The 11,635-nt window shown below is 34.2% G+C and overlaps 1 protein-coding gene across 3 annotated transcripts in view; it reads right to left on the bottom strand.

Annotated features, from left to right (window-relative positions):
• LOC106882663 (tetratricopeptide repeat protein 14) overlaps positions 1-11,635 on the bottom strand; it is an 83,370-nt gene that overhangs the window by 9,219 nt on the left and 62,516 nt on the right. For all 3 annotated transcript variants that reach the window (XM_014933421.2, XM_014933419.2, XM_014933422.2), the window contains exons 6-11: positions 9,695-9,779; positions 7,878-7,972; positions 7,109-7,146; positions 6,322-6,465; positions 4,638-4,709; positions 1,297-1,416 (exon numbers count right to left, since the gene is read on the bottom strand). In XM_014933421.2, the coding sequence (XP_014788907.1) occupies positions 1,297-1,416; positions 4,638-4,709; positions 6,322-6,465; positions 7,109-7,146; positions 7,878-7,972; positions 9,695-9,779 (554 nt within the window). The remainder of the gene's footprint in view (positions 1-1,296; positions 1,417-4,637; positions 4,710-6,321; positions 6,466-7,108; positions 7,147-7,877; positions 7,973-9,694; positions 9,780-11,635) is intronic.

Genomic DNA, 11,635 nt, shown 5'->3' with positions numbered 1-11,635 from the left:
ACAAACTTCATTTATTTATGTAGTGAGAACACCACATAAAATGTGCAATGAAAATGTACTCCTCAGCTGCATAATGGAAGTTCATTTTAGAAAAATGTGTGCAAAAACAAGAGTAGGAGATGAAGAAAATACCATCTTGACTGGGCTGTTAATCAACAGTCTAGTCCATTATGCAGCTGAGGAGTACATTTTCATTGCACATCTTATGTGGTGTTCTCACTACATAAATAAATGAAGTTTGTATGAAACGTACGTACTGCTATAACCTAATGAATTTTTGTTGCTTTTCTTCAAATATATATATATATATATATATATAAAATAACAGATATTAATGAATACATTATACTCCATTTAAATACAAAAATACAATTTTCAAACTAATAAAACTACTGTAGGAAAATTTTAGAGGCAAATTAAATTCAGTCAGTTTTGATTAGGATGAATTTTTTTCTCTCCCCTCTCCACACAAGGGTGAATTGATAATTTTTACAGCTTTTCTTAACAATCACTTCACTTCCTCTGGTTCTCCTAAATGAGAAAAACCCAGACCTACTCCTACTTCACAGCTGGTAGGTGGTTAACAGTATTTAGATAATAGGGGAAAAAATCTCCACTTATCTTAGCAAGAAAATATAGAGACAAAAAAGAAATAAACTTATAGACAGTAGTGAGTTTGTGTTATATGATTGTTTTGCCATGCATGAATGGGTTGCACAAATATGTTGAGACATTGTTTTATAGCTGGATACCCTTCCTGATGCTAACTCTCATCTGTTTCCAAATAAGGTATCACTTTTTCTCCACAAGGCTTCAAACACATGAAGTACCCTGATTATTTGGTGACAGGAGAAACTGACAAAAAAATTTCCCACCACACTGCCTTAAAAGCAACTGGTGACAAAAACACACAGACACACATGTATACATTCAGTTTCCATCTACCAAATCCACTCATAAGGCTTTGGTCAGCCCAAGGCTGTAGTAGAAAACACCTGCCCAAGGTGCCATGCCAAGAGGGACTGAAAACAAAACCATGTGGCAGTGAAGCAAACTTCTCAACAACACAGCCATGCCTCTGTGTGTAAATATAAAGACTGCATGTTTGCTTACTGAGATCAAGTAACTTGTTTGCAATGTCAGAATCCAAGTTAGACATTGTATTTTATAGCTGAGCAATTTTTTGAGAAAGTGTCATTTCTTTCCTTTTTTTTTATATAAATTTGTAAATCAAAAATACTAAAACTAACGAAAAAATAAAATATTTAACAAGTCCTGATTATTTCCTATACTTACAAAGCACCTCGAGCAACAAGAGCTTCTACGTTGTTAGGATCTATCTGAAGAGCTTTATTAAACATCTGCATTGCTTCTAATTCTTGGTTTCTTTTGAATAATGCAATTCCTTCAGCCACACTATAATGACAGAATACAAAACAACTCTTAACATTATTCTCATAATATTCAATTTCAGGTTTATTGAATAAAAAACATTTTCATAATAAAACTTTGATGAAATTAAAGATTAATTAAATATGTGGTGTATCCCTGATGGTGAGCTATCATAGGTAGGGAGACAGTCTCTTCTAGAATAATCTGAGGCAAGTTTGGAAGTTTGAAATTTAAAAGAGGAAGGAAGATAGTATTCAGAACAGTGGTGGCTCATAGATAAAATTAGTAGGGGTGCTGCTTCAGAAAATTTTTAACCATTTGTTTTAATATTGTGTAAAAGGAAACAAACATATAAAAAGAAAATTTATACATATACTTGATCGGTTCACATTTTAGCCACTGCTGGATAGTGTGTTTAATTTGTTCACTGAACACCGCTGCAAATTCCCCCTTGTTTTTCAAAAATCCCCCTAAATCACAAAATAGGGGAGGGGGTGCCCTATTTTTTAAATCCTGACAGCAACACTGAAGTTGGAAGCAGGATAATAATCTAATTCTACACTTTATCACATTCTAAGCACAACACATGTGGAGACAAAAAGAAACACTACCTTTCACCAGCACACCAGTGCTCTCTCTGCTTAGCATGAAGCTTCCTATCTCGGATACATGAGCATATGCATAACAGCCAAACACCACATCGCTGGAACTGTGAAGCACACAGTTCTACACAAGGATTTTTGTATTTTTTTCATAAATTAAGGGATGGCTACTGACATCAAGCATAAGGATTATATAATGTACAAGTGTAAAGAATGAATTAAAGAAAAAAAAGACTCATTATATTGAATGTTATCGATAATATCGAGTGGAAATAGTGGGTGCTGCAGTTCTGCAGTGCCTATATACAAGCTGCCACTGGTTCAGAATATAGACATTTAATATTTCTTTTTCCTATACATAAAGATATTAAAATTTGTAGTCATATAAAGCATCTTTTCATCCTTCCTTTGGTATAGTCAGCACACCAAGACAAATAAATTATGCTAAATTCTACATATTACAAAGTTAGGAAGCTATAAGTTATCCTCACGATTATTTGATTTTATTTAACAGTCTCACTATATGCTCATGTTGTGAAATTACCATTGCTATCTCTGAAAATTTCTGCTTTTAGAATGGAGAAATAACAAATTTTAAACACTTATATACTGTAGCAGTTATAATCACCAACAAACAAATTTGCAGGACTTTATCTCTACTTGGTCTGATAAGCGAGAAGAGTCAAAACTAAGGGAGATTACCCATTGACACGGTCCAACTATCGAAAAACCAAGAAAAAAAATCATCTATGAAAAAATTATCAAAACTATATATAAAACCAAATTAGTTGTCTTAAAACTAATAGAGTCGCTAATTATATTAAGATATAGTGGCATTTTAAATGTTAAAAACCATAAAGGACTAATTCTAATGCCTGATTTCAAGATTGTTTTTCATTTGTTTTCATCTACACTCACATTTTGTTTCCATTTACAGATTTGGTCATTTTAATAACAAATATTTTTATGTTTGCATTAAATCAAATTTTCCATGTTTCTGTTAGCTCAATTTTTAATCATACTTTTATACTACACAGTAATTCTCAATGAAAACATAGGTGTTTGACTTAGGATTCTTCCAGATTACTCTTTTATTCTTTCTTCTTTATATGTCCATTTGTAATCACCATGTTAACATCTTGGTTGAAAAGTCATGAATTTGTATTTGTTCACTGGACATAACACAAAACAGCTTCTCACACGCATGCCTGACTGAATAATAACAGGTTGAGATTGAAGCAATGTGAAATGGATTTTTTTTTTTTTTGTGCTTATACTCTCCTCCCTTTTATTTCACTCTATAAGTTCATCCTGCACATTCAATATTTCATACTCATATTATTTCACTTGCCTTCTGGATATATTCTACCTTCATTGTTTGTATGCTCCACCTTCTGCTAGATCATCCTACCAGGGCTTTACTTTCATGTACCAGCTGTGGGTTGGAAGAGGCTTCGTGGCAGGCCCCACACCAGATGGCTGGACATGATTGGGGTGGATCTCCAGAGGCTTAATGTCACCTTGGAGGATGCAGAGAGGCTGGTATGGGACCACCAGCAATGGAGAGTACTGGTGGACCTGATCCGCTCTATGCATGATGATGTCTCTGGTACCGCTAACCTGGAATGACCCCAGTCCCATCAAGCAAGAGCAAGTAATATATTATATCTGATACAAGCCAGCTTATAAACAAGTTTTCTTATATGGAGCAGAAAAGAGAGAAAGAGAATATATTTGTCACTTGCAAAATAGTCTTCAAAGCCTCTCCTCCAACCCAGAAGCTATGCTTTTATTGAGTCAACTCCATGAAGTTGTTGGGTAACTTTTTCGACAGAACTTACCGACTACCTCCAATGAATCAATATATTCTATAGGATTCACACCCTGGACATTCACCCCATTAGACACACAAATACATTTATTTTTCAGAAACCACTTTAAAATACTTTCCCTGTTGGGTTTAAATGACGACAACAACAATAATGGTGGCAACAACAATAATGACAATGTATTAAGTTCTCTAATTCACTTAACTCATCCTATCTTTGAAAATGTTTCACAATCTGTAACAACTACACACATAACTTCCCAAAGATACCTGATGGAACTCCATCAGTTCCAACAACGAAGGCTCCAATTGATCCAATCAATGGAACAGCCTGCTTGTGAAATTAACATGTAAGTGGCCAAGCACTCCACAGGTACATGTACCCTTAACATAGTTTCCAGGGAGATTCAACATAACATAGAATATGACAAGGCTGGTCCTTTGAACTACAAGTACTACTCATTTTTGCCAGCTGAGTAGATTGGAATAATGTGAAATAAAGTGTCTTGCTCCAGGACACAATGCACCACCAAGAATTGAACTCGTGACCTTATGATCATGAACCAAATGCCCCAAGCACTAAGCCATGCACCTTCATTACCTTTCCATAGATAGTTACTATAACAATTACACATATAACTTTACATGGACAACCATTCTTAAAATATTTCAGAATAGCATCAAATGTGGAAATATGGTGATGGTGACTGAAAACAGAGCTTTACTCCACAATAACTATAATTTACATACTGCAACACTAAACAAGATTCTCAAACACACTTTATATAAATAAAAGAAAAACTATCAAAACTCACCTCTTGTTAGCCATTCGTCTCGACTGAGCATTGCTAAGTCCTTCTGCAAATTCACTTTCAGGAAGTGAAAACCTAAGAGAAAAGAAATAGGATCAGGTAAAAATATGTCAAATACACCTTTTTTTATTATTATTTTTATGATTTCATGATTAAATAGTGATTTTAATTGTTGTTTCAATTTTTTTTTTTTTCTTTTTTTTTGAGAGAGAGAGGAATTGTTTTGCATTGCTTGATGCATGTTCTACAATTAACTATTCAACTATAAAATAGGTGTGGAACAAGTCTGTTTTAGTTAAATAAGCCATGGTGAAGAGAGCTAAATGTCATGTACAAGGCAAAAAACATTGCTATATTGAAGCAGAGAATGAGAGAATTTTACAGTCACTTAAACCACACCTTAGGACCTTCAAAAGAAAAAAAGTATTCATTGAACAATCTTTAATAATAAATTCAACATACATAAACTCATAAGAATGTGAGAGCAATAATGAAAAAAAATAAACAAGGAAATGAATGTTAAGGAAAAAAATGTTCTGATTAGAAAAATGACATTTTATAGATTTCTACCACATATATAAGCTAATGGAGTTAAGAAGTTTTGGAGTGGGGGTAAACTGATTACATCAACCCAGTGCTCAACTGGTACTTATTTTATCAACTCCAAAAGACTGAAAGGCAAAGTTGATCTCGGCAGAATTTGAACTGAGAATGTAAAGATGGATAAAATGCCACTAAGTATTTTTGCCCAGCCTGCTACCGATTCTACCAGTTCTCTGCCTTGAGTGGAGTTAGAAATATTAATAGGAAAATATACACAAACATGCACACACACATATATATATATATATATATATATATATATATATATATATATATAGCTGTGTAAATCTATGTGGTGTGTGTATGTATGCGTATATATGCACACAATGGCCATAAGGTAGAAACCACTATAGTGTACTAATGTTCTACAGACTAATCATAATAGTAATAGAGTACTACTGATACCCTTGTTTTTCATCTATATCATCAATTATAACAGAAAAATTATCTTTATCAATACATTCATGTTTTACATCACGACTAGATATGCATACATATAATCATTACAAATCCCTGTGTTTTGATCATACAGTCTTATCAACCTTCATAATGGCTAACAAGTAATCCTGTTAGTCATTCAAGTGTATAAGTAAACAAGTAATGATCCACTAGTTCATTACTTAAGTTTCTTCTACATGTAAAATATATATATACAATTTAGATGCCCTTCGTAAAAGATCACATGCATATTTTATATCTATGTGACCTTTCATTAATATACCAGTGCTTACTTATAGATACAAACAATACACAGTGAGTCATTGTTTGTCTTTGCTTGTACACATAAATATGTGTATGCGTACATACACATCTGAAGTAATTCAAATCACAACAACGATACATTTGTTATACATATTTTCAAGTGTATAAACTCTATCAATTCAAACTAAGAAATTCCTAATATGAAAAAACATGAAGTTAGCAAATCAGAAATGAAAACAAGCATTATCTCCAAATTATTGTATTTATTAAATACAGAATTTTAACAGTTCTGTATTTAATAGATACATTACCTCAACATAGTTAATTTTATAAGTCAATTTGAAGAGCTAACGAGAAGGAAATAATGGAAATTTACACTTACTTGTTCAAGCTCCTTGTTAGAGAACCTGTATCTTCAGGATGTTTCAACAACTGCAGCAGGTAAGGAATACAGCCAGAATTGTTAAAGCCAATCACAGTATGAATCAATTCATCATAAGACAAACCACAATAATACATCTTCCGTCTGAAATACAATAATCATAATGTAGGAACCACGATGATGTAAAAATGTTTTACAGGGTAATATTAAATCTAATAGAGTACTACTGATATTCTATGGTGGATAATGGAATGATAGAGATTACACATATTTGGCTGCTGTTCCTAGCAAGTCAAATGATTGTTTCTTCATGTCAAAAACATTTTTAACTACACCTGGCATAACAATTCATTAGTAAAGCAACTACACTATAAACTCCACCTCTCATTAACCACCTGGATTAGAAGTTACCTGAAATTTTGACTTTGTAATGTTGATGGCAATTCTAAAATATTGACAGGATAGAAAACATACTCTTAATATCACAACAAAAGTATATCGTTTTGTTTGGTTATTTTAATCCTTTCACTGAAATTAAATTTCATAGTTATTTCAGTAACGATGTTAAATATCTGCCAAGAAATAGAATTGGTGTCTTCTGGAAGTCGTGTTATCACAATAAACTTGATATATCTCAACAGAAAGTACTTTCAAACATGACATTCCTTAACAAAAGATAGATTGGTATATAAAACAGCTTTCCACAGTTATGGAATTTTGAGTGGAAGTATTTGCTGTCTGCAGTAAAATGACTTTAAAAAACCCACAAAACAAAATAAAATGAAACCTGTAGTGAACTGGTAAATCTTCTGTCGTAATAAGGCCCTGAAAAAAAAAATTGGACAAATTTATATCAAAGAGAAATCAAGAAATTAGAGAGAAAATTTTCAATTCCAAAAACAATATCTTACACTTACATATAATAACATTGTGTAACAGAATTTATACTTTTCTTTTGTCTTTGGTCAGTAAGTGTTATTTCCTATTGGCTTCAAGCTAGAAATCAAAGGAAATGACTACTATTCTCATCAAACATTGCTTTTGTAACCTGGACATCAATGTTTTGAAACTGACCTATTTTCCATTACATTTCATTTCAGACAGATTCAGTACTGAGCTGCTGAAGCAGAAATATAATAGCAAATACTTTGGTCAATACCACAGATTTGCTTGTTAGTTGCTTGACCATAACCACTTGAGCATGCCTCTTAGTGGACCACAATATGTGCATCACTGATCATGAGTAGGAGTAGTGGGGGAGCATTACAGCCATATGTTGAGAGGAATTCTTCGGCATTTGAATAAATGTATTGAAAAAATACAAATTTTGACGAAAATATTAGCTATTTGTCATAGTTTCTAAGGGTAAGGAAATAGGAAAAAACAATTGCTACTCAAGAACAAAAATTGTGTTACACAGTGTAAGTAGAATTTTAATTTCCAGATGTGGGCCCATGCATTTCCACAATAAAATTGGATCTATTTCCTTCAAGTTAACATACTTAACACAGCAATGATGCATTAGAGAATGAGCAAGAGTAAAGAGAGCAACTTACCAGCTTAGGAAAAGGGTAATTCTCAGTTGAAAGGTACTTATCAAGCATAGATATCAAGATTTTCTTATTTTCACGGTTGACATTAACAACTACACCTGAAATAAACACCATAACATCCATACAGCCTCTACATAATCACTTGACTTGCTACAAATATTAGTTAAATCTCACTCAAATCAATTAAAAACCATCCTTAAAAAAATAAGAGTACATAGGATAAAGTAGTCCTAGGTATACTATGTCAAAAACAAAAAAAAAATGAAGACAGTTACAGCTGGAACAACTTCATCAATCTATTTGATCAGGACTGGCCTGGATTTAAACAAAAACACACTCTAACAGGTTAATGATATCATAAACCATGTAATCTAACAAACTGCAATACTGCTCACAATTTGGGACAATGCTGCTGTTGCTGCTACATTCACAACATTTTAGGCTGTATCCAGAAGAAGAGTATCTGACTAATTTTCAAAAATTCACATGTCAATATACACCAACCACTAGCACATGGATGTGATGTTGCTTACTGCACTTTTTATTATTTCTGAAATGGCCACTGCTTCTCTGAACTAGCTAACTTCAGGCTTCCTTCAGTTTCTATTTACTGAATCTATTCACAAGGCTTTGTCAAGAAGGCCTTTGCTCCAAGATATAATAGGAGGCAATTGCCCAAAGCGCCACATGGTAGGATTGAACCTGAAGCCACATAGCTGAGAAGTGAATTTCTTAACCACCCTGGTATGTCTGCATCACACCACACACCATTATCCACACACCCACATGCAATCTTCAATAGTATCACCACACATACCACTATATGAACAGTCACACACACACACTGTTTAACTCAGCATATACACCACAAACCATCATGCACACTCCCACACCCACACAAGCACATAATACTTGAACACAGTCAATACACACACACACACACACTCAACATGAATAGACAAAGATAACTTTCACCAACAAACATACACTATAAACATGCACACTATTTCATCACAGACACGCACACACACATACATATGTACACACACCACCTGAACAAGCACACATCAAACTGCTACACATACACATACACGCACGCATACATTAGACTCACTCGCCCCCATTCACACACACACGTTAGACTCACTTGCCCCCATTCACACATACACACACATGCTTGTGCACCTTAGTTTGTTGGAGTCACCATTACCGTTAGCATTATTATCATTATCTCCCTTTCATTCAACCTCTTTTTTCCAGTCATCTCGCCATGTTGGACTATGCACTTTTTTTCTCTCTCCATTTTTTTCCCTCTTAATCCTTTCTGTTAAAGAGCATGGGCTTGAAACGTAAAAGACTTTTCCATTTTTCCTGAGCGTTAAACTAATACACCTCCTTGTTGTTCCTACACTTGTCTTCATCTTTTGTTTTCTATAAATTTGAACTATATATATCATCATCATCATTTAACATTTGCCTTCCATGCTAGCATGGTGGATACATGAGTTAATTTTGGTATTCTTTAGGTTTGAATATTAGGTTAAAAAGAAAGACTCCAGCTTATCTCCTTATATTTGCTTTGCAATACAGATATTTCTTTAATTTCTAACATTCATCTGCTTATCACACATTTACGCTTTTGCAACACTTCTTCGTACTTTCATACTCAAAGGAGGAAACAAGTTTAGACATTAAATGTGCAAACATGCAGCTTAAAAGAGTGATATAAAGTGGTGATATAAAGAAGAATATTAATAAAAAGTCACTGAGATATGGAAGAGATAGGTTAAAACCTAACAAGATATGGCATTGATACCTACCTCGTACTTTATCACTGACTTGAAATGCTTCGATAGGATTTGAATAGTTGTAATGCCGAGGCAATTCTTTGCAATGACAGAAAGCCTATGAAAGAATAGAAATAGGTTTGAGAAGAAATGGAAATTACTGTGTGATACAGAGAATACTTTAAACCATTTTGATATCAACCTGCATGAGACAGCCCCTTGTTTTATGATACAAATACTGTTTTAAGGTGATCTAAATTAAAACCTTCCATCAATATATCATGTTAACATAAGTTGCAAACCTTATCTTAATAATCCCTTTTATTATAGGCACATCATCATCATCATCATTTAACGTCTGTTGTTCATGCTGGCATAGGTTGGATGGTTTGGCTGGGCTGGTACGCTGGAAGGCTGCACCAGACTTGTCTGATTTGGCACAGTTTTCTATGGCTGGATGCCCTTCCTAACGCCAACCATTCTGAGAGTGTAATGGGCGCTTTTACATGCCGCCATTTGCATGACACTGGGGTGCATATATATGCCACCTGCACAGGTGCCAATTTGCATGACACCAGTATCTGCCACGACTGCAATTTTACTTCGCTTGAAGGGTCTTCTTCTCAAGCATGACACAATGCCAAAGGTCTCGGTCATGTGTGTGTATGTTCGTATGTCTATATATATACAAGTATATATATATAGACATACAAACATACACACACACACACACATATATATAATTAAGAAAATGGGGAGATTTAATGGATGTAAATCAATTTATTAAAAATGTTAATAATTTATATTCATATGAAATTTGGATGTGAAGGTGGGAGTTAGCCGATTACATTGACTCCCATGTTCAACTGGTACTTATTTCATCAACCCTGAAAGAATGAAAGGTAAAGTCAACCTCAGTGGAATTTGAATTCAGAACCTAAAAACAGACAAAATGCTTAGCTGCATTCTGTCCAGCATGCTAATGGTTCTGCCAAGTCACCACCTTAAACACTAGCTCAATAATGATTGTTATTTTACTAAATTCTTCATTTTCCCAAAATCAATTGAAAAACAGGCAGTGTATTTCAACAGAAATATAATAATGAAAGGGTTAAGATGATTTTGACATTTAACCCTTTAGAAGTCACATTATTCTGTCAAAAGTAATGCTTGTTTATTCAAATTGTTTTGGAGTAATCATGCATTAGCTTGAAGCTTTGAGATTTTGATGTGATTATTTATCTTAAATGACACTGTAGGGAAGGTGTGAGAGGCCAGATCTAGCCAATATGAACATAAAACAACTTGAATATTTGGGCCAGATATGCCCAGTTTAAATATCAAAGGGTAATTATATTTTTTTATATAATTATCTTTTATTTCTGTTTTTCCACATAGTTGAATAAATATCAGTATCAACATGGAAAGAGGTAAAGATGATAGAGAAACAAAAATCTCTTATTTGATGCTCTATAATATACAGTTTGAGACCTCCACTATTTTTGGCTCAGTTATTGTCCAGGCTGATCCCTCTTAAAGCAAATAAGTATCAATAATATAATAACTATATTAAACTAGCTATGCTCATCCTTCACGAAAAGAATTAGTTCTGCACCAACACAAAAGAAATCAATCATCATCATCATCATCATCGTTTAACGTCCGCTTTCCATGCTAGCATGGGTTGGACGATTTGACTGAGGACTGGTGAAACCAGATGGCTACACCAGGCTCCAATCTAATTTGGCAGAGTTTCTACAGCTGGATGCCCTTTCTAACGCCAACCACTCAGAGAGTGTAGTGGGTGCTTTTACGTGTCACCCGCACGAAAACGGCCACGCTCAAAATGGTGTCTTTTATGTGCCACCCACACAAGAGCCAGTCCAGGGGCACTGGCAACGATCTCGCTCGAAAACCCTACAAGGCCAGTCAGGCGGTATTGGCAACGGTCACACTCAGGATGGTACATCTTAT

Source organism: Octopus bimaculoides, chromosome 3 (genome assembly GCF_001194135.2).
Source record: "Octopus bimaculoides isolate UCB-OBI-ISO-001 chromosome 3, ASM119413v2, whole genome shotgun sequence".
Lineage (NCBI taxonomy): Eukaryota > Metazoa > Mollusca > Cephalopoda > Octopoda > Octopodidae > Octopus > Octopus bimaculoides.
Note: the sequence above shows the minus strand (reverse complement) of the source record. Positions and strands in the feature narration are given on the sequence as shown.